We start from the raw sequence: 24,118 nt of genomic DNA, 5'->3' as shown, positions 1-24,118 counted from the left end.
ATCCTGTTGCACTGGTTTACTACTCGCCTAGTAAGAAATGTTTTCCCAGTATCTAACCTAAGCTCCCCTTGCTCCAATCTGAGATCATTAAGACCAACTTCAGACTTCCACTTCCTCCAAAACATTAGCTATTTCCATCAGGCCGAGCTTCTCCGTTCATTTAAGAAGCATCTCTCCTGAATCCTGGCCGCTGGGAAGGCTCCTTTCCTACCCTCTCGGTTGCAAGGGGAGCCGAATACGGGGTTTTTTTTTTACCCCAGTACTTAACCCACGTTTTAAAATGCGACACAAGTGTTGCCCTCTGTTCTCACACCGGAAGGCTGCGTCGGGAGATCACTGCAAAAAAAAAAAAAAAAATCCCGAATCGACGGGGCTTCTTGTAGAGCAGCTCTGGAGGAGGGGGTTTCGGAGAGCCCGGGGCGGGGTGCCCAGGCCGCGGCGGGCCCGGCGGCGCCTGCGCCCTCGCCCCTCGCGGCCCGGCGGCGGCGGCTGCGCCTGCGCCTGCGCGGGGAAAGCGGGCGCCGGCGGCTCCGGGCCCGGGCGGGGAGGCAGGATGTCGGCCGCCCTCTACGTGCTGTCCACGCTGGGCGGCTACCTGCTCACCTCGGCCGTGCTGCTCAAGTGCCCGGCGCTGCTGCACCGCCCCAAGCGCCAGCGCTTCCGCTGCCGCCACATCTCACACCGCGGCGGTGAGACCCGCGCCGGGCTGGGGGGGGAGGCCGCTGCACCCTCCCCGCCTGCGCCTCTTCCTCCTCAGGCCTCCCCCGCATGCACCCGTGTGGCCCCCGTTTCCCCCCCCCTCCCCCCCACATGCGCCCCTGAGTCCTCAGTTTGCCCCCTCCCCCCCGCCTGCGCCTCTTCCTCCTCAGGCCTCCCCCGCATGCACCCGTGTGGCCCCCGTTTGCCCCCCCCCTCCCCCCCACATGCGCCCCTGAGTCCTCAGTTTGCCCCCTCCCCCCCGCCTGCGCCTCTTCCTCCTCAGGCCTCCCCCGCATGCACCCGTGTGGCCCCCGTTTGCCCCCCCTCCCCCCCGCATGCACCCCTGAGTCCTCAGTTTGCCCCCTCCCCCCCCGCCTGCGCCTCTTCCTCCTCAGGCCTCCCCCGCATGCACCCGTGTGGCCCCCGTTTGCCCCCCCTCCCCCCCGCATGCACCCCTGAGTCCTCAGTTTGCCCCCTCCCCCCCCGCCTGCGCCTCTTCCTCCTCAGGCCTCCCCCGCATGCACCCGTGTGGCCCCCGTTTGCCCCCCCTCCCCCCCGCATGCACCCCTGAGTCCTCAGTTTGCCCCCTCCCCCCCGTATGCACCTGTTCGTCCTCAGCTTGGCCTCCCTGCGCGCACCCAGGCAGCCGAGACCTGCCCCTGCGTGCATGCAGACCCCCACACCTCCCGCCGCACCCGCGCTTGGGTCCCACCGGCCCCTTCGCCTTGGATCCAGGGCCAGGCGGCCGGCGGGCAGGCAGGTGGCTCCATCCCCAGCTGAGACTTGGGCTGGCTTCGCTGGCAGGCCCCTGGGTTGTGTTTCCAGCCCTGCTGCTGCCTCCCCGTTTACACCCTCGGGTGAAGGGGTTTGATTTCTCTGTGCCGTTTCCCCTTCAGCTTCCAGCTGTCAGAGGAGCCTTCCTAGAGGGGTGCTGGTGGCAACAAAATAGTAGCCGTCTTTCTGATGCCCCGATACGTTTATGAGCGGGTTTGTACGGTGTCTTCGGCTGCAACCGCTGGAGACTCGGCTTTGCGTCCCTTCCGAGTCATAAAACGTCCGTCTGTTTTAGGAACGCGCTTTTGTGGTTTATCTTTGCAGCGCCCTGGCAAAAGAAAAGTCATGCTGTTTGTACTGCAGTCAAGTTGATCTCTTTGTGCAAACTTGGTCTGTGCTTCTTGCTTGCAATACAACTCTGAATCAGGCGAGTTTCCCCCAGGCTGCTCGCCCAAGTGCTGGGCAGTGCTGATGAGGATGTCACTGGCACCTGTACCTAGTGCCTTCTTTTGAATGGCAACGACTGCAAATTGTAGGTGGAAATGAGGGGTTTTTTAGAAGTAAATTCTTGGAAACTTGTAATCACTCGTGGAAGAATGATGAAGGCCTTTTTAATGATAAGGCCTTTAATAGGATCTTTCTCCATCCAAATGGCAAAGCCATTTTGACATATGACTGAGGCATGTTATCCTGGGAAACCTGCTTTTTACATCCTTGAGGAGGATTGTAATTCTGCCTCTTTATCTGGGAAAAAATGATCACTTGTATTTGGAAAGGAGCCATCCATGTCCTTTTAACATGAACATTAGAACTGGAGCTGCCTTTGATCACTGGTGCGCTTTCTAAAATACAGCGGTTTTTCACAGGCAGAAATTCAAAGGAATGCTTATAAGCTTTGCTGTGAACCTGTTTTTGTACCACTTGCTGTTAGATTCAAGGTACTGAAGTAGAAGCACCATGAATCTAATTTAGTGTGGACATCCCTGCTTTTCTCCCTTTTTGCTCCAAGACGATGCTGCCTGCTTTTCCCCTTGATTGGAAGATTCTTTTTAAAACTTTCCCCATCTTTTCCCAGCCCTGCAAGCATAAGCAGCAGACCTTAAATTCCACCTCTTCCAATGGGCAAGGGCAGTTCTGCACTATTTCCAGCCACCTCATGCAACTTTCTTGAACATTTGTGACAGTGACAGGCTTTGTACTTTTCCCCTGATGAACTTATTTCCCCATCACCTTTTCCTCTGTGTCTTGCCTCAGTTGGTGTTTGCAAATTTATGCATCAGGGATTTAAAAACATATTAAGTAGTGTTAAGTAGTGTCTGTACTTTAACTTAAAGTTAAAACAGATTAAGTAGTTTAAAAAGTACAGGAGTCCTTAATCCTAGACATTGCCTTAGATCTGACTTACCTTTTTTTCTCTATTAATGTTTTACTACCTGGTTTCGTTTGTCTTAGGCAAGCAAAGCAGAGTAATTGGTTTCTCACTTAATTTCTGGTTGGTCTTAATTTTCATATTTGCAGGAAGCGGCAGGCTTTGTACTAGAATGTTTGCAATCTAACTGTTTCCATAACAGTATCACAAAAAGACATCGTTGGGTTTTTTTTCTAAAACCTAGGTTTCTTTCCCTACAGTGACTTTAACTTTTTATCTTGGTTTGCACGTATCATGTGGTTGTTTCTTTTTTTCCTTCAGCTGGCATATCAGGATATATAACCCTGAAGTCTATGTGCTAGGTAGGCTTACTCACCTGCGTAGTTATCCATTAGGTGTGACCAGGCTAACAGCCTTTGCACTGATCTTTATTCTGGTTCATGCTATGAAGTACAACTGGGGCAGTCGTACCGGACTCCAGATACTGCAACGGGTTTTGTTCGCTGTATGTCAGTACCATGAGACCGAAGGCCAACTCCCTTATTCCGTACAGTGCATGCGTGGTGCAATTTCTTTAATCCTCAGGGAGTTATGCTCCCTACCCTTTAGCGGTGCTGTCCGTGGATACAACTGGGTTACTCCGATCAAAATCAGAATTCCAGATGTGTCCTAACTTGTCTAAATTTCTCTATACTGAAATGGGTGATCAAACACAAGCTCTTCGAAAAGCATGACAGCCCAGGCTTCAGATGTCGGAGAGTCTTCTGTCTCAGTTGACAGCACTTGCAGGGAAGTCCTCATCTGTTATTTGCAGAAAATCTTGGGCTGCTCTCACCTTTGTAAAATACCAGTTCTCAAGGGTCAGCAACCGAGCGCTTCTATTGTATGCACACCATGCTGGCTATGCCGATTGGTTTGCAGTCCCTTCCTAAGTATGGTCCAGTCATCAAACCCAGCACAAATAAGTGTCCGTCTTAATAATTGATAGTGCATATATTTTCTTGTGCTTAATAAGGAAACTGGATGAGCAAGGAGGGGCCCTCACTTTCCACATGTGTTTTTAGAATCCGTCATTTTGTAACTGTCTTAATTAGTAGCTTTGTCCCTGACCCTTTTCTTTCACGATGATGGTTTTTGGCCCTTTAGCAATGTTATAGCTTTAGACCCAATTTCCCAGCCCTGTAGTGACAAGCTAGGTTCATTGTGAGCAGTGCCAGGAAGGAAAGCTGCCTTTATTTGGGCCTGAGAGATCTGACACAGAAAGTAAGTGCGAAAAAGATATCAATAGAGAGAAGCGTAGATATGTGATGTGCTAGAAAACATGTACTGAACTGAGTCGTAACACTTCCAAGCAAGTAGGCTGGTTAAGCAATCTAGGTTCTTGACTCAGTTCTGCTTTCACAAGTTGTTTTGTGGGAACTGCTGCAGAACTAGAGCTACTGTTTCAGAGCATTGCAACAAACATTTCGAGGGAATATGACTGATAACACGGCAGTTCCCCTGAGAGAACTTAATTAGTCCCCTAGTGAGCTACCACACTTTCCTCCGTACAAACTCAGCAACTTTCGGTTCTATCTTTCAGTGCAAGCGTTACAATATTTCAGAGGCTGAGCATCTGCAAAAGATAAAATCTCTATCGCTCCTGGCAAGGGGTTTACTTTTTTTTAATATGGATCTTTTCCAGATTAGTGCCAGGTTTGCTCATTAAACTTAGTTTTTCCGAGTGCTGCTACCGTACATCGCTTTAAAGCCTTGTTGTTTTAGTTGTTTCACAGGATTTCCTTATTAAACGGTACATGCTTTCACTGGGTAGGCTGCCCTTGAGTGACGTTAAATTGCATTCCCGCACTCATGCACAGATTTTAATCTTCTGCTAGGTCCTTAGACGATATCCTTTACTGTGGTATCTGAGCGTCTTCGTCCTGCTTCCTAACTTAATTACCGTAAATCTTCAAATAGAACTCAAGCAAAGCGGATCTTACCATCAGGGTCTAGACATCCGTTTTAATGGGTCTCTTACCACATTTCTCCGTAACATTACCCCATGCTCAAAATTTGAGAAGGAAGTGAGTGGCCAGGTCTCGCATCAGATTTCTGTTTCTGCTACGGAAAAATCCGGTCCCTTCGGAGATGGAGCCTCGCTGGTTTTAGTTATGTATTTTGTTGCTAATGCTTTTGCTTCATCCTGCCTGTTTTAATTCTTCCTTCTGTTCCCAGGGCCTCTACACACCTTGCTAACTGACCTCGGTCAGCACAGACCATTATTCCAGCCAAGGCAGCTGAGCCCCAGCTGTCTCATCTGACTGTCAGGTTCTGGATATATTCACTCCAGTACCTTTGAAACTTTCCGTTGACTCTCTGCTCTGGTTATTTCTTTCCACTCCTCAAAATGCACTGCAAACAGGGTTTTCTGCTGCTGGCCCCTTTATCCCACTGGTACCTTGTAGCTGGTCAAGCCAGTCAGAACTTTATTTACAGGTTTTTCTATCCAGATTGCCGCGTCAAGATGCTGCGGTTTTGATGAAAACAGAAGATTGATTTGGTTTTTCCCTTAGTCTTCACTTAGAATTCACTGTTGCTACTGTAGGTTTTGGGCTGCGATAGAAGTTGAAGCTTAAGATAAGTTGAGATTCTTACTCCGGCCATCAGGTGAGGATGGTCCTTTGTGATTTATCCATCTCTATATGCCAGGTTCAAATCCAAGTGAACGTGCCTGCAAGTGGTCTTGCCATGGTGGGACTAAGGCAGTTGAAAATCATTGTTAAGCTAAGCTAACTTTGGAAGTAGATGAGGCCTTAAACCCCTGATTCCCTTTTGTTACCTCTCTTTTGACCCATCTCTCCTGAGGCTACCTGGGTCAGTAGCAAAGCAAAATAAGGTGTGAAACCAGATATAACCTTTATAAAGGGTGACCTAAATGGATGCAAACAAGAAAATAAGAAAAGAAATAGGAAAACAATAGACATGCGTCAGTAATGTGGTCGCGGCCTTTGTCATAACCAAGGGGCAACTAAAATTTGTCCAGGTCTTTTCTTCAGTAAAATGTTCCTTTCTCAGGCGGAAGTTGCTTTAAATTTCAAGTTCAATTCAGTGTTGAACGCAAGATGTTTCCCAGAGTAAAAAAAGGTATCATTATTGCTTGTCCCGCTGCAGGGCAATTTTTTTTGAAAGCTGCTTCAAACTTTGGGAAATGTCATGTGCCGCCTGTAAATCTTTTCTTTATTCCTGGCTCGCAGGAAAGTTCATTTGTGTATCATTGCCAGCTGAAATTAATGTTCTTTTGGCCACCACGGCTCGAGGTATGTCTTTTCTTTTTGCATGCTAATTAGGCTTCCGTTGATATTATTCAAATTGGTTCAGAAAGCACCCTATTAGTGTAGCCTTTGGTACTACATTTTTAATATATAGGGTTTTATTCTCTGGTATTTCCAGCTTGGTATCCAATATATACTCCTGGCAGATGAATTCAGCTGGTCATAATTCAGAACATTTTATGACTGCTTCTTCTGTATTTAGGTTGTCAGCTGCATAAAAGGCAGGCGCACAGTCTTCCTCAGCTCGGTACAGTGTGGTATACATCACTTCATGGTAGTGGTAGTGATGTTGTAGATGTGATGGTCCAGGAATTATGCAAGTGGCAAGGATTTCTTTGGGTGATCACTTTTATTGGACCAGCTGCAGAGGTGGGATAGAGATAAACAAGCTGCTGCTTTCCATTTGAAATCTAGTCTAGCTCTAGCCCACGTTTGCAGTTGATCCAATAAAAGATACCACCCAAAGAAATCCTTGCCCCTCACATGTATATCATGTGTACATTTAGCAAACAGTAGGGTGTAAGTTAATAGGACTGCTTTATAATTTATACCATGTTTGATCTACTCACCAAGTTGCAAAAGATGCTACGTATCGTACAACTGAGATACGGTCTTAAAATACTTGAGGGCTGTTGTAAACTGTGGCCCAGGATTATCCCCATCACTTTAATGCAGACTACAGCTTGTGTGCGTCTCAGGCCGCCTTCCCCACTCGCGATGATATGCTGTGACAAATTGGAGCAAGTCACTACAGGGAACTGGTGAGGATCTGATGTGTAGGTTATCTTCTTTTAATCAAGTGCAGTAGGTGGAAACAAGCGGCACCATGAGGACCAGCCATTGCCTTGGCGATTTCAGTTGGAGAACATTGATATTGCTGCTGACTTTTTTTACAAAAAGGCATGTGTTATCATGTTGGTCTAGAGCTGTGATCTGTTTTTGTCTCATTCAAGCAGGATCAATGCAGAACACATTTAGAGCGGTATGTTTCTAGTGGAGGTTTCAGTGCTGAAAAGGAGGCATTTCTTCACCTTCTCTTGTACATAAACTGGGGAGTGTGCACAGGGAGTATGGGCTTGGAGCTTAAGTTGACTCTTCTCCCCGCGTTCGTTCTCTCCTTACTCCCCAGTCCCTGAAATGGATCTCTTGCCGCTGCTGCTGCTGCTGCATTATGGATCATGCCTTCATGGCCAAAGATACTTGAGCCCCAGTTCTCCTGTGATGTGAGTGGGTCTAACAGTACTGACCTTCCTTTCTTTGGGACGATGCAGCTGCTGGGTTCAACTCGCTTTCTAAATAATGACATTGGAAACCTCCCTGGCTGGAGGCTGAAATTATCTTCTTGCATTTGAAAATGAGTTAATTTAAAAATGCATATGTAAGCTGTAGCTTAAGATGTTCAGTGAGTTAGCAATATCTTAATTACTTTACAGAACTGGTGAAGAAGTAGCACTGGGCTCCTTTCTTTCTTACTTAATGAATACAAGATGCAGGTAAACCCAGATCACTGGACAGGTGTCAATCAGACGAAGGTATTTTATGTGACTCGTTGTTTGTAGTAGATGGTTATCTTCATTGCCACATCTGATTATCGAGTCTTGTGGTTCACTTGTGCTCCTGATGTCTTATGTGAACAAATATAATTCAGAAAAAGAAACACCTCTTAAATGGATTTTGTCCTTGCTAGATCTTGCTTGAAATAGCCCTGTGAGATTCTATATAAAAGGGCCTTCATCTGCATTTTTTCAGGTTAGAGCTGCAGGGTCCAAGCAGAGTATTATGTTCCTCGAGTTGAAGTCTCAGTGCAAATTCCCACTGTGGCCTTTGAGCAAAGCTTGAACATCTTTGTTCTCTGTTATACAGGCTAAACACTTCAGTGATTGATATAGTCAAGGATTATACAGACCCAAAGGTTTAGTGCACATCTGTAAGTTAGGGTTTCCACCCATTTTTCAGATTGGGAAGCTGAGGCACAAATAGGTGATATGACTTTGCTAAGATTAAAAACAAATGAGTCAGTCTCAGCTACAGTTAGAACCAAGTTCCTGACTTCAACCTTGTATTCATTCTTCCAGGCCCTGTTTCTTCACAATACTTATTTTTCACTCGTTCAGTTCAATATGTTAATACCGTTCGCTGGCAGGATCTGGAGGAGAGAGGAAAGGGGGGATTCTAGTCTCTTTTTTTCTAATTTGTTTTTAACATTTTCCACAGGTGCCGGGGAGAACCTGGAAAATACAATGACCGCATTTCATCAGTGAGTACAAGAGGAACACACGCTCTGTGTATTACTCTTTGCTTAATTATTTGGTTGGTTTTTTTTCTGACTGTGTCATTAAAGAAACACATATGCCACAGATCATCTGTCTGAGATAAAATATTCTATTTCTGTCATACTTTACGTTTGTAAAACGTCTCTCATTCAGGCAACGAGAGAGATTTGCTAAGTTTCTCATTTGTAAAATTTGGAAAATGCTGAGGCACAGAAATTGTGACTTGCCCCTGGTTTTACTGTAAAGTGGTATTTGTGAATAGAGTATTAGGACACCTGACTCCTAGGGAATATGTGCCAACTGGCAAAATATGCCATACATTGCTTGCTTTTTGTTGCGATGCCTGTGAGAAGCATGATGTCTTCAGCTGAATAAGTCTCTTGTAACAAAGATGATGGTTAGTATGGACTTCAGTGCATTTGGAAACAATAACCTTGGTGTCAGTTCTTGGCAATAGGTTTAGGATGCCATGCAGAGAGTCAGCATGTTCATAAATAAATCTAAAAAGCTTTTTGTATGGTTCACATGTTACAGTGATCTGCACTGAAGCCATTTGAAGCTGAGCAAAAAGTGAGAAGTTGAATTAAACTAAGAAGTTGATTTTTTTTTTTTTAACTTTCTTTATGCTTAGCAGCCTCATCTGTTAGTACATTTTCTTCCAGAATATTCAGCAGTGCCAGTATTTCTAACCAAACAGCAGTACTGAAAAGTGCCACTGGGTTTCTAATCTCCATGGCAGCTTAGCATTGTGGGTTTGTAAACCCCCTCTTTCTTGAACTGGGCTAGCACACATTTCTCAAAGCAGTTGGTTACCATGTTCTTGGCCTTTATTTAATAGATTGCCTTAGTTTTAAAGCTGTATCTTTTGACTATTTAACATTAAACTCAATCTAGAGTTTGAATACAATTGGATGAGGTGAGGTCTAGCAGATTTTTCTCTTTTCCTTAATTTAGTGAATCCATGTGTCAGAAGGGTAGATTGCAAATTTCTTACTTGGATAATTTCCTCTTATTTAAGTATCTCCAAACTCAGAGGTCATTGCTCCTGCCTGGCAGAGTGGTCTCTGAATCACTCAGTGTTTTGAGGTGGTATTTGGATTTTTCAGTATTTATCTCTGCCAGATTCATATCTGATTTCAGTTATAAATCCTGTGTGCCACTGACTGTATTTTTTTTTTTTTTGCACTGTTTCACAGTGCAAACATGCTTCTCTGGGATTTTACATTTTATAGTATGGTTAAATGTTTTCCACTGTAATATTAGGTGTAAAACAATTTCTTTAGGGAAAATACATCTTTGTTTTTTTCCACATACCTTAAATTATTTTGGGACCTGGTGTGCTATATGGATCAACAGCAATTTAATTGCATCTGTAATTGAAACTTGCAACGTATTACTGTGTCCCTAGGACCTCAGCTTATTTAGATGCCAGGAGATTCGTGTTTCAGTTTTTACTGTGTTTTCATTTCTTGTCAGAATTGATTTTGTTTAGGTGAGGTAGCTCGTTAGTGGATTTGCTGACCATAGGGAAATTACAGGACTTGTCAGCCTGGTCTTTGTAAACTGTAGGCATTGTACTGATCTGGACGGTGTCCAACATGAACGAACGTCCAGGCTTTTTTTCGGATATTTTCCACTACTCGGAAAGAGTTGGGGCGGTTGGGAAACAGACAGTGGGACTATTGTGAGCTATGAACACAAGTCTTACATCTCAAGTCCTGTGGACATCGGCCAGCAGTATCAAAATACTATTCAGACGTCGCATTTTTGCATCCAGGCAGTATCTCGAGACCTTTTAGGAGCAGTGTGGGTTCGAGACGTTCTGATGTGCTGCCGATCAAGCTGTCGTTTCCAACCGAAAACACAAAGTAGTAAGAAGAGAAGCCCGTTAACAACAGAGGTAGTAACAGCCTGGCCACTGCTCAAGACTGTTGACAATCGGCGCTCTTGTTCTGCTGCTTCCACTCGGCGTGAGCACTGAAGTTTTTAGCAACGTTACCATTTCGTAGCAAGTTCTGAAAGTGAAATGAAATGTCGGTTAATTTGACAAATGTCCTGGATTAGAGAAGTTGCCTTGTTCGGGGCAATTCAGTCACCTGGAAGCAGGTAATTGTATAATTATTATTTGTCCCCGTAGCACTTCACGTCCTTTCCGAGGTAGTCGTTAATAAGAAACTGGTTTTACTTTGACACACTCCCAGTCTTTCTTGTCATTAGATATAAGCCAGAAATCGTGTAGGGGGCAAAAAAAAGCCATCCTGGCAGTAGTTGTGACATTTGCATCACTCTGTTGCCTCCATATGTTTCTGATTTGTCCCGATTTTATTAAAGGGTCTGATTCATAGCCTATTAAATCAAAGAAAAGGCTCCTATATGTTTTTAGTGAGCTCTGGATGAGGGCCAAAATGCTGTTATTGAACTCGGTCTGCAGATGTCGAAGACTCACGCGCAAAGGGAACAAAAATATTTTGCTGTTGTAACCAAAAGATTTTCAAATGTAATGGCACTTGTAAAGTTCCTGGCTGTCTTTTATACAGGTCATTGGAGAATACGCAGCTGATTCAAATCCAGATTTGCTTGGGGATTTCGTTTTGCAGCAATTCTTGCAAGGATTTCTCTGTCTCCTCTGCCCCCTGTTGATGGTTTATGAGTTTTGCTATTCGGAGAATTTCAAGACAATGAAACAGATCATATTCAGTTGTGTGTACTGTTATGAAAATTAAAATCTGGGTTTTTCTTAGTAAGTGTTAAATAAAAATCCATTCTAAACTCATTGTAAACCCATTAAAATGAAAAATAAGACCTAAACATGAATGTGGTTATATCAAATTGTATTGACCACCTTCACTGGTCAAAGAAGTAATATATTTGGATATGTGCAGTACACAAAACAATGCGCCTTCTCTGTTCAACTCCCTCAGAAAAGCAAAAAGATTTAAGTCCTCCTTGTGCTCAGATCTTTGCCCATGAAGCCCAGTAGAGCGTTACATAATAGTATGTGTACTTGTCATTACTTAACCTTTGGCTACTTTTTAGTGCTGTTAAAATGAGGCCATATCTTCTAAGTGAGTGACATTTACAGCTTTCAAAGTCAATGCTTTATCCTTTTAACACACTGGCTCGAGAGGCTTCTTGTCACTCAGTATCACACATTTTAAAATAGCATCTAGCACGCAAAACCGAAACAAAACTGAAATGATTCTCGCCCAGCCTTTTGTGATTTTCTTCATTTTCAATGTATGAAAATCAAGTGTCAAAGCTAGACTTTCAGTTTTCAGAAGGAGAGACCAACAGCAGTGAATTAAACCTTGAAACAAAACCAGATTTATTAAGTCAACTAAAACTAATTTAAATTTTACCAAAACAACTCGGTACAGTAACTATTCAGAGGCGCTCTGTACCACTGCAGACCCTGTGTCAGAACTGATCGGTGAGTGTCTATTGTATGTCGACAGAGGGAATTTGACCTATTTTGGCTCTTTTTCCCTTGACTGAGACTAGCAGAGGTATGGGAGAACTGGCTTCTGTGGCATACGTATTCCTGTTTGATAGTGACTTGGGTGCAGCGTTTAGTTTTATGGGGCATCTAGCATTTCTCCAATGGTCACAGCCATGCATCTCTTGTGTAGTACAAAACGCAAGCTGTTCAGTCCCACTGGTAATCCCCTGAGCCATACCATCCCTGCTCATTTAAATCAGGCTGCCTGTTTAAAGAATCACCATGCTAAAGCGTTCAGTATTTCTTTACCTTGCCCCTCATGTGTCACTTGTCATTCATACTTAGCAAAGAATTGAGCAACAAGCAACCTTAATTGCTTGGAAGAAAACCCTACATCATTCATGAAACTCAGGGAAATTCGGTTAAGACTTTGCCAGCAGTGAATATTTTTGCTCTAAAGTGTCAGGCGTCTAAAATTCTGGAATAATGACAATGGAAAGCGAGGCCTGCCCTTGTCCTGCAAGGATAGTTCTTCTGTGGTGAGGTACTTGTTAGCGTGGTGAAACCTGGATGTTACTGGCAGAGAGAGGACAAAAGACAAAGGACCCGGGAGCACAGGGGCTCCAGGCTCAGCTCTTGACACTGACTCCACGTGTGGCTTGGTGCAAGTTGTGCCTCAGCATTTCCCTGGAAAAAAAAAAAAAAAAAAAGAGAATTGTTGAGATCTGTCATAGATACGTCATGAGAATTTGTTGCATTGCATTTGTAAAGTCCTTTCAATCTAACTTAACTAGATGAAGTCTTTTAACTGATGTGTTTGTAAGTTCCAAAAGGGAACATTTGTCAAACTTGCTTTCTTGTTGCAGTGCGGTTAAGATAGGGACAGACATGTTGGAGCTAGACTGTCACCTGACAAAAGATGAGCAAGTGGTGGTATCGCATGATGAGAACCTGAAGAGATCGACTGGTGTTGACATCAATATATCTGACCTCAAGTACTCGGTAAATTGGAGCAGATCGTCAAAGCTGGGGAGGCTGTGCAATGCACGTTGTGCCTGAGAGCTCATCCAGTACCTCTCCCAACCACGCAGTCAGCTCATGTAAAAGATATCACACAGCCCCTTGCCTCTTGCGTGGTTCCTGGGCCCCCACGGCTACAACAGCACTCCAGCCCTTCTACTGTTGCAGTGGTGAAAGCTGAAGGACTGGAGAAGGGAAGGAAACAATGGACGCTGTGCTTGTGGCCTCCAGTGTGTTGCTCATTGTAGGGCGCCTTTCACCGAGTGTCAGAGCACTAGGTGACTGTGTTAAACACGTCTCTTGCGGTTGTGTCGTTTACACTAGCATTTTAACAGAATTGCTGGAGTCATCCATGAGATTCTCAGAAACAGTCTCTATTCACTCACTGTTAAGTGGAAAAATATTTCCCTCTTATTTATGTCCTCTTCTGGACAAATCATAAAGCTGTTTTGGTGCTGGGGCTGCAGGCAAGGAGTCCTGAAAAATATATACAAACATTCCCTTTACTTTCAAGAGAATTTGCAATGGATGGCTTAAAACGTGTTACGCTATCGCTTTTTCAAGGAATGCAACAATTGCATCGGTGTACTAATGTTTATTTCCTCTGTATTTTTAAAGGAGCTCCCGCCTTATCTCAGCAAGTTGGATGTCACGTTTCAGAAAGGTAACTTTTATCTGGGGTAGCCTTGATTTGGCTTCCCTGGGATAGGGTCAGGATCATCTTAGCTCAAAACATATGCTTTTAGAAATTATTTTCTTTTTATACTGTTGATCAAAATGTTGAGTATTTTTTGTGGTTCTTTTTATCTGCAAAGTATTGATAACTTGAAGCGGTGACCTAAAACTCTACTTCCCTTCCCAGAGTGCCACTGTGAGGGTAAAGATAATCGTATTCCACTGCTGAAGGAAGTGTTTGAGGCATTCCCCCAAACTCCTGTCAATATTGACATCAAAGTGAACAACAACGTGCTGATTAAGAAGGTGTGTAATACATTTTACTGCTTCCCACAGCCAAATCACCTTGAGCTGAATTCGAGTCATATCATGCAGAGGTCAGGTCTTATCTGCATTTGGGTAACAGATTGGTGGGGACAGCCTTGGGTGTTGCAGGAGGCATACTGGTGATCTGGGGGCCAGTGTTCTTCCTCCCGAGTCAGACCTGAATCTGTGCCTCAGTGTGATGCAAAGGAGGGGACACTACATTAGTAGACTGTTGTTGGGTTTTTTTCAGGGGATGTACAAAAGTGAGGTTCTGATATTTGGCACCCTCATATCACTAAGATATGGCCCAAGTACATGCATGGTATATCACATAAGAGGAACCTGTGATATTTTTGTCAAATTCCAGTTTAGGCATTCTGCTTTTCCAAAATTCCCCAAGTGTTTTCAATTAGATATGCTAGTGATCTACACATCTTGATCTAAAACACTGTGCTGAACTTTCCAATCATTATTAATTGCAGGTGTCAGAGTTGGTGAGCCAGTACAAACGAGAGCATTTGACTGTGTGGGGCAATGTCAGTCATGAAGTTGTAGCAAAATGTGTTAAGGAGGTAAGCACTGAAAGAAATACCAGTACCCAGTGGAAGCTTCAGTCTCCATCCTGCGTGTCTGTTTAAGCAAGGTCATAACACAGAAAAATACTCTGTAAATGAGGCGTTCTGCCCATATACACAGGGCTTTTTTTATTGGGCTCAGAACTGGTGTAGCACCATGACGCTAACCACAAGCAGAAGTGCTGATAACAGACATAGAAGTGCTGATAAATTTTAAAGTCTGATGTTTATAATCATTGATTTGTGTTCATTTTAACAAATGCAAATGTATTTAATTGATGCTTCACTGATATTCCTCGCATACTTCCTCTTCTCCTGCTCTGTCACAGACCCCTTTCTTGCCTTCTGGCTCCCTTTTGCATCAGGGCTAAGCTCTCTTCATTTTCAAAACTAATTTTCCATCCTGCTGTTTCTTGGACTTTCCTGAAGTTCTCTCCTACCTCCCTAGTTTGCTACATGTGCTCTCTGATTTGTGCTGCCTGGATCACTACACCTGATAACTAGAACAGCCCTTCCGACAACTTTCACTCTGTCTTCTAGAGGTTCCTAAAGACCTGTCTGCTCTATAGTAAAACATTCAAGGAACAAGGCCCGGGCACCCTACCACTCTCTGCCTGTTTTGGAATGTCCCGGGACCTGACTTTGTGCTAAAATTGATTGGTACAGCCTTTGGTTTGGACGCAGTTATACTGGTAAAAAGGTGCTTTATACCAGCATAGGCTTGTTCCTTTTCCTGTACAGAAACTAGCTATACCAAACACTAACACCTTTAACTGCTTTAAAACTGTGTCAGTACCAATATGCCAGTATAGTAAAAGTGGTACTGTGTGCTGATATAACCCCAGTTTAGTTTTGGTAGGGTTTTTGCACTATGCGGTAATGTGGCACACATCTTTGATACAGGATCAATAAAAAAAGGTAGGCAAGATCAGATTAATGGCAGAGGGAGTAAGGCTATTCCTGCCTTTTGGTGCTTAAATCTTCAGAATTCGTCTCTGTCCCCTTGTTTCCCTTAAGGGTTCCCCCCACTGGCGATTTTCCTCACCCATAGTCATATAAGCTGGTGTGCTCTTCAGACTCGGGGCACTGACAATCTGGGCATCATGAGGCTGATGGCTGTTTTTTCTACCCCTCTGGTGGCTGTTCTGGATGCAGTCTAAACCACATTACTATTTTAAATAAGCGATGATGTCTGAATACAGCCCTCCTGGTTTGCTGGAGGGTGCTCAACTGTTGGTACTGATACCGGACAGCATTGCCTGCCCATATCAGCTACAGCTATGTTTCTTAGTGATGGTACCTGTTCCTGTACTTCACTGATGTTGTGAAGCGAATTCACATCAGGCTCATGTACCATTAGTGGGGATCACAGTTAGAGCACATCTGTTCTATGATCCCAGGGGTCAGAGACAGGAAGTGCTGAGCCACTTTGTTTCCTGCAAGCATTTGTAAGACTATACAAGGAGGCAGGTAGCACAGTGCCTGACCCATTAAAATACATGGCTTCATGCCCACCACTGCCCCTTACAGTTGCTGTGGACTTTAACAAGGCTACCAGGCAGCGTTTTCAAAATTGAGGGCAAACCTATGCAAGTTGGACAGTTGGAAAATGAGGTTTTAAATCCTTTAAGCACAAGCGCTCAAGTTTACAGCAGGCTGGCGGAAGATTCAGTTTCATCGCAAAGCTTTCAGCAATTTGCTAGATAACTTGGGTTATTTTTCTGGCTCTACAGAATGCAGACATTCCTACCATCTTCTGCTTGCAACGTGTCCTCCTCCTTGTTGGCTTGTTCTACACGGGGCTGCTGCCATTCATTCCCTTCAGGGAAGAGTTCTTAGAAATACCCATGCCTTCGCTCATTCTCAAGTAAGTGACATGCCATACACCTGTGATGCGGGAGTCGCGGAAATTACATGGCCATGCAGACTTCAGGCACAGGGTAGTCAGATTTCTCAAGCTGCCTGGGACATTTCTTAGAGGGGAGGCTTCAAAGAAAAAATTGAACGCTGAAACAAATAGCGGTAGTGTTAAGGGTGATGCAGCTGTGGTGGTCCAGGAATTATGCAAGAAGCAAGGATTTTTGGCGGGGGTAATATCTTGTATTGGACCAACTGCATGGTTGAAGTAATGTTCAACAAGCTTTCAAATAAAACTCTCATCAAAACTTCAGTAATATCTTGCATTTCTTAATGCCCAAGCATAGCCCTAGGAATCAAATTCTGTTGGAAGTATAGTCTCTTCAGTTTGTAGGTAAATATATGAGTCTTCATTGAGTTATTTGAGACTCCACTCATGAGAAGGGAAGAGGAGTTGTGTAGCGTGTCCAGCCAACCTGAGGAACTGGTTTCATTTAAATCTCCCCAGCTGCCCTAGAAATGGGTAGTATTGCAGTGTGCTATTAAAACTTTGCTCTTTGTATGTTTTTCAGCACTTTCAAATTATTCCTCTGTTTGAATAAAGTGCTTTGGGTGGAAGGCACTAGAAAAATGTAAGGTTTTAATATCTCAGTGTTGAGAGAGACGGTGTCTATTCAAAACAGACATTTTTAGACCTGTCTATTTTTTCCTGTTTGTCAGTTTTAAGCTACGCAAATGAGTGTTTAATGAAAACATAGCATTTCTATTTTAGTTCAAAGATGCCTACATCCAACCTTGAATGTCTTAGCAGCAGGATGTGTGTTTAAATACATGTACCTAGCACATTTCCTGTGTACGGTAGCTTATCTTGTCTGTCCTCCTGCAGAAGAAATCAACTGCCTTTGCTTTTTTTGATTCTGGCTCAATGCTAGTGTCTAGCACTTCTGCACTCCTATATAGAAATGTGTTTCACAGAATGCTGCTTTGCATATCATTTACCTTTTGTCAAATGTAGAGACTGAGGCGAGGGTGACATGCCCCGGTGAAGGCCAGGAATCAAGGCAGTGTCAGAGCTGCTAAAATATCTTAGGAACTTCTGTTTACCCAAGCCATTAACTAAAACTGCATCTCTCCTGCTTTGCACTTATCACAGCCTGTTTCTCCTTTGTAACACAAGCTAAGGCATTGGTCTTGGAGGCAGAGGAAGACTTCTTTTGCACTTAGTTCTGTCGTAAATGTTGGTAAACTTATTGTGACATCATGAGATTGTCGACACTTTTTCCTTGCATGAATACTATCTCAAGTGACACTTTTCTGAGCTGATGCTATTTTAAGGTCCTTTTCCTTTCTCTTTATAGACTGAAAGAACCACACAAAATGACAAGAAGCCAAAAGTTTATCATCTGGTTTGCTGACGCGTAAGATTTTTAATATCTTCGTGATGTATTTATATGCTGACTGTTACATCAGGCGACTAGGACTGATTATTACTAAAATTAAGTGGTTTGCACATTGTCAAATAGTTGTATCTGGTAAGCATCAGGCAATGTGATAGGCATCCCATGCAGCACACCAAGAAGATCTTTTCCCACATTCTCTGTGTTACTTGTATGTTTATCCTGTGCAATATACACCAAGGAGCACCACCATTAGGCAGGAATCTTTCTTGTACCCATAAAATAAACTTGAACTACTTTTTACTTTAGTAGTTTCCTGTCATTGTACACTGGTACAGAATCTGACCTTCCATTTCACATGGCCATTTTCTGCCACACTGCTTGATACAATTCTGCCTGACCCCAAAAATATAGGTGCTCTGGCCAGCAGAAGTCCTGAATTGTGTACTCTGGTGGGTCATTTGGCACAAAACATTAAGATATTATGAAGCAGTCACAGTCTGAGATGCCTAGCATGTTTCAGCTGCTGGACAGAGTCAGATTTTCTTTTTTCTTCTCTGCAGATTGTTAATGAGGAAAACCTTATTTGACCACCTTACTGCTCGAGGCATTCAGGTATAGTATGGCATATTTAAAAGCAAACTGGTTTGTAGTTTATGAAATGGCATTTTTGGTAACAAGCTTAAAATACAGGAAAGTTTAGCCCCATCCTCCCATTTCAGCTCCTCGTATTCTTATAATCAAATCAGAGCTTGGAACAGCAAGCAGATTTGCTCTCGTAATTGAAAGGATGCAGTGGTGTTAACCAAATGGCCTTTACAGATGTTCAAGTGAGTTAAATGAATGAAGCCTTATGGCTGATTACTAATATTTGCAGCTTCTTTTTTCACTGTTGACCTGAAGCTTTTTCACATGAAAAGCCTTTTAACAGATTTCCAGATCAAAAGACTTGCTCCTAAATGTCGCAGGGAGTGGAGCTGTCATACATGCAGGCTCTGTCGTGGTATGTGTTTTAACAGGCTTTATCAAAATAAAATAATTTAAAATTAGAGGTGCACTGATAATATTGGTTGCCTATCAGATCAGCGCCATTAAAAGGGAAATGACATTATTGGCCGTTGTAGCTGATAATGTTTTCTGATAATTATCCCTTCTGGCCAGGGCCCCCGACACGTGGGTTCCCTCTCACCTCCTAGAGCTGCTGTAATTAAAATGCTGCCTTGTCTTCTGTATCAGCGACCCCACACTTAGAAATGGCAGTGGGGGTGTGTGAACTAAAGCTAGTTTGTATGTGTTTGTTAAATATAAAACAAAACAAAAAAGTTTTATTTATGTCCATAGTTTAAAGTGCCTTGCATTTATTACTAAATATCAGTTATTGGATCGGCATTGGCTGATATTTTTGGTTAATAATCAGCTATCAGTATCAACCAAGAAAATCTTAATCGGTGCACCCCTATAAATGCATACACTTCCTCATCCTTGTTGCCGATAGCATTTTAGATTATCCAAATAAAATGCATTTAAAAATTCGCCTAATTTACCTAAATTTCCCTTTTTTTATTTCTTGTCTATTGTTTGCATTTTAGCTTGCCTGTCTGTGGTGAGCAGCTTATGAATTACTGTTGGGATCGCAGCCTGGTCAGATCCATAGACTGTTTTAAACTTGCTCTCTAAATGTCAGCCATTAGCACATGATGTTCAGGATTTGAATTTCCAGAAGTGCATGGGATTAATGACGTTTTTGATGAAGCATTAAATTTAAAACACTTTTGATCTGAAGTGGTTATTTTTTCTAATGTTTTCTGTAAAATCTCCTAACCTATTTCCCCCCCTTATTAGCTCTACATATTAGTAAATGGTTTTGCTAACTTGGGATATCTGAACAGTTGCATGCCTCCCTTCAAAGACCATTAGAAGTTGGGGTTTTATGCCATTTGTTGGTAAAATCTTTTCCCCTAAATTTGTAGCCGGGTATCTGTTTTTGTATATGATCTTGATACCATGCTGCAAGTATCCAGGAAACACCTGGCTTCCTCCTGCCCTCCTCACCGCCCCCCGAACAAGTTATTTAGATAATTTAGGCCACAATCTTCTGTATTTATCCACGTTTCCTATTAATAATGATGACTTCCTTAATGACCACTCCATTCTGTGTTTGTGTGTAGGTGTATATATGGGTACTGAATGAAGAACAGGAATATAAGAGAGCATTTGATTTGGGAGCAACAGGAGTGATGACAGACTATCCAACAAGGCTTAAGGAGTTTTTGCGTCATTATCCAGCGTGAAGAAGGAAAATCAAAGAAGATCTTAAAAAGTGGACAGTGAGCCAAGGATTTCCTTCTTTCATCAGAATTTTTCAGCACCATACACACAAATCATTTGCCTAATGGTGGAAGATGTAATCACCTGGGTTTTATTGCCTCATTCTGAAGTTGCTACACAGTGTAGTATATACTATTCTATTTATTTTAAATTTTAATGGCATAGTTTACATTTGTTAATAGTTCTGTTGCTACTGGTGATATAAAGAGAGAAGGCTGCGGATAGGATACCCACAGATCATATGCAGAATCACAAGTGCCCGTTTATAGGCATCAAATGGTAGCGCATGAAAATCATTCCAGTCAAATGCTGTTGGGTAGAAATAATTTCAGCATTGTACGTCACTATACGTACCTTTCATGGTTTGAGTTAGCTGATAATGTCCAAGTAGTGTGCAGGGAGGGAAATGAATTAGCACATAGGAGAAAATAGGAAGGTTGCATCTGTGGATACCTGGACAGTTTGCCCTGTGAAATGTAGTCAGTAAAGATGGTAATTTACGTTACTGTAATTTTACCAAAATGAAACGTTTAGGCCAGTATAGGTTTACTTAATTGCTCTTGTTAAAAGGATGTTGGAGTTTATCTCTAGCTGTAATTGCTCCCCTTTTGGTGTAACCACAATAGTATGACTTGTTAACTTGATATTTAATTTAAGCATTTAAGTAGGCACAGCTCTGGATTCTGAATGAACTGTTGCATTATGTTCAGTTTGCTTAGAAAAAAATTATTATTGCAGATAAGGGCTGTATCTCTTTTTTGCCTACATACAAATTTATAGACAAATTTTACTCCTTTAAAATTGAAGAAGAAATTTGACTTTGTTTCAAGACTTGTGCTCTAAAGCACAAGCGTTTGCATATCTTCATTGTTTAGTGTAACAAACTAACAGCATTTTCCGTGTTTAACCTAAGTACGTAGTGTCCACAAAAAGTGTTCTTTTCTTTTCTGTCTTGTGGTATACCAGACAGATTTCTGAAAAATCTTTACCAGCATCAGAGTCCTGCTGCTCTGGCTGACACACTGTAGCACCAACAGAACTCGTATGTCTCACTTTGTAGATGAGATTATTGTGCCACTTTAGCAGTTTGCAAGCCAGTTTTCCAGAAAGAAGGATTCACCGCACCCTTGATAGGAGAAATTGAATCCAATTTTGTGTTTAAAAGGGAAACTAAGGTCGAAGGTGCCTTTATGCTTTCACAGTGGCTGAATCCCATTGGGTTGATGGGTTGGAAATCACTTTTAATGCGAGGGAATATAGGAAATGGAGAGTGAAGATTGGCCCAGGGAATCTGAAGGCAATGAAGAAAGTACCCACTAAACATAGCTTGGCCAAGCTAGATTTAATAATGTCAGTAGATCAGTGTTCATTATTACAGAGACGTCCCTAAGAATATATTACCTAATACTCCTTCCTCTTAAAAAGAAATTTATGCTGTATGTGCGGTAGTGGTACTCGGAGCAGCAGTGGTTTGTTCTGGGTCTGCATTATCTGCAAGGGGGGACCCCTTTTCCACCAAAACCAGTAAACTCAACACGCATGGAATTTGGATGTACACGCAGCTAAAACGAATGCTGTTGGCACAAGCCGGGGAATCTCAAGTGTCTGAGGAAGGCATATGGTATTTACTAGAATTACACATGCCGTTTCCTTCTCACATGTGCACATCAAGCAAGGAACTGGGCTTCTGATTTCATGTTTCTGTGTTTGGCATTGCTGCTTTTGTATCAAGTTCTTCTCAGGTAGTTTTAGGTGGCTCTGGTCTGTCTGTACACGGTGACCTGCAGGAGGTTCAGTTGATCCGTCTACAGACGTGAGAAACTAAACTGTATACCTTCAGTATCTGCACGTGACATTTTTTTTGAGACACTCCTCTGTGAACAGGACCTCCTTCAATAGGAAAAGACCTCACCAGACACAGGACTAACTTACTTGTAAGACTTTTAAAATATTTTAATGAAGGAACAGCTTGAACTAAGAGTGACTCCCCTGTTGCCTCAGACTTTTAAGGACTTTTTGCTTCCCTCTGCAGTCTCCCATCCCCCAGCCTCACACCCCAGGGCAGCAGCTGTGAAGCCTGTTAGCTGGTTCACTGTACAGCAAAGACTTCCTTCTAAAGCAAAGAGCGAGAATGTCGAGTTCATTTGGACGGACGAACGTTCTTAAGTAGCTGTAATTAATTTACATCTGCGTCATGTCTCTGAAATGAGAGAAAATACATTCTGCGGAACATACTCTTTTAGCAGATGAAACAACATACATGGCGCTTCTTTTGCATCAAGTCAACAAATGTCGGTGGCAAATAAGTTAATGGTGTGCTTAAAATATGTAGCTAGTTATAAATAGACGTGGATCTGATTTCACTTTAATCTAGTCAGTCCTGAAGCATCTCAGCATCAGAGCAAATACACATCATGTTCTAACTCTTTACTGGGGGGAGGAGGAGGCGGAAGATGCATCCTCAGTAACTTGCTATGTTTAACTTGTAGTTCTCAGTCCAGATCAGTTAGCCCCAGCCAGGTAACTGCGTGTAACCAGAACAGTTGCACCTTCTCTTGCTTTCTAGTGGAAATGGAGAGCTACAGAATAGCTGTGCATTGCCGTTTTTAGTACAGAAATGAGCAACATCCATCTTTCTGCCCGCAGCTCACCACGTCTGTGCATCAGGTGCCTACCAAAATAGAGCATCCCCAGGAAAACTGCCCTGTCTCAATTTGGCTACATCAGCCCAGTGTGTAAAGTGAGAGGGGAACATCCTGTGTTTTTTTTCCTGTTCTGAATGCACTGCTTTCTTATTTCCAGTATAAATGTCCTAATGGGAGGATAACTCCCTTTTTAGAGAATGCTACTGTTTAGCACCTGCACTTTTTTTTTAAGACAAAAAACATTGCTTAAATTGGGAAATGCTCTAAGACTTGTAAAAGCACCATTTGTGGCTTTTAAAATTCAACTGTGTCTCATTGCAAGGGTGGTATCTTGATTTTTAGACTTAAAATTCCCCTCACCCCTACATAAATAAACTCTTTTTTCTATGTAGAGTTCCGAAGCTTGGTCATTAAAATGATATATCATGAGAAGTTTCACTTGTTAAATGAATGAAGTTTCCATCGTCCCAATCTTCTTTCTCTGTTTTTGTGGAAAGGGTGTTGGAAATCTCCATTTCTTCCATGGGTGCTTAGTACACGCTATGTCCACTAGACTTCCCACATCTAAATGCAGCTCGTGGCTGCAACATTTGTACATGGCTTCAGTCTTTGATAAATTTATCATTGGCATCTGAATTTTGGAGATGTCAAGGATGACAAGAGATCAGGGTTCGACCGCTTTTTGAAATTATTCACGTCCACCCCCCCTGTATTTTTTTGCTAAAAACCAACGTCTTACCACCCTAGGACAAAAAGACACTGGAATCCATTTGGCTGAATGAGGCTTTGTACCATGACTCTATGAATACCACTGCATAATAGGTATTATCTTGCTTATGTTATAGAAACAATTACTGAGCCTACATCATTGTACAGAAATTCAAAAATGCTTGTTCTATCACGATTTTGAATACTCCAGAAATTGTTGTAGAGGCTTAAGAAACATGTTGTACAGAAAAGCATTTGGTGAAGACTTGCACTGTATTCAGTGTGTTCATCTCCCTCAGGGAGATGTTTTCAGGTACTTTACATTTTACCGCTGTCTAGCATTTTGTGTGGTGTCATACCTGTGGCAGAGTATCTTATGTGTGAAGGATGCTGCAAAATACTTCATGCACTTTTAAGTTGCAAGAATGCTTATCGGCCTCTCTTGCTCCTTGTGGAAAACTATGAATTGATGTCCTTATTTGTTCTCTTCCAGCAAAGGTTAAGCCCTGTGAAATGTGACACATTAAAATGCATTTGCTCACAAAAGCTGTCATCTGAATATTCGGTCATTCTGACTTCCCTGACTCAAATAAAGAGACTCATTTCTGAGGTCACTTTGCTGAACGCTGGTGATGTTTGTGGTGCTACTTTCCTGTGCAAAGGTTACTGAGAGTGGGATATGTGCTGAACTTCATTTAAATCCTTAGTGTAACTCCATAATTAACTCATATAATACTCA

General features: G+C 42.8%; 1 protein-coding gene across 2 annotated transcripts; it reads left to right on the top strand.

Moving 5' to 3' along the window:
* Positions 1–483: 483 nt before the first annotated feature.
* GDPD1 (glycerophosphodiester phosphodiesterase domain containing 1) lies at positions 484–23,989 on the top strand. 2 transcript variants are annotated; one of them, XM_090025523.1, is made up of 10 exons: positions 484–689; positions 8,371–8,413; positions 12,735–12,870; positions 13,507–13,552; positions 13,751–13,869; positions 14,352–14,441; positions 16,178–16,311; positions 17,660–17,719; positions 18,262–18,313; positions 19,867–23,989. In XM_090025523.1, exons 1-10 carry the CDS (start codon positions 554–556, stop codon positions 19,987–19,989), a joined length of 939 nt encoding a protein of 312 aa, XP_089881649.1. In that variant the 5' UTR covers positions 484–553; the 3' UTR covers positions 19,990–23,989. The 2 variants fall into 2 exon arrangements, with proteins under 2 accessions (XP_089881649.1, XP_089881650.1); XM_090025524.1 differs by lacking the exons at positions 484–689; positions 8,371–8,413 and adding an exon at positions 8,429–10,535.
* Positions 23,990–24,118: the final 129 nt, after the last annotated feature.

This window comes from Crocodylus siamensis, chromosome 13, assembly GCF_052110815.1.
Source record: "Crocodylus siamensis isolate JL-2025a chromosome 13, ASM5211081v1, whole genome shotgun sequence".
NCBI classification, from domain to species: Eukaryota; Metazoa; Chordata; order Crocodylia; family Crocodylidae; genus Crocodylus; species Crocodylus siamensis.
This window is presented reverse-complemented; position numbering and strand designations above follow the sequence as displayed.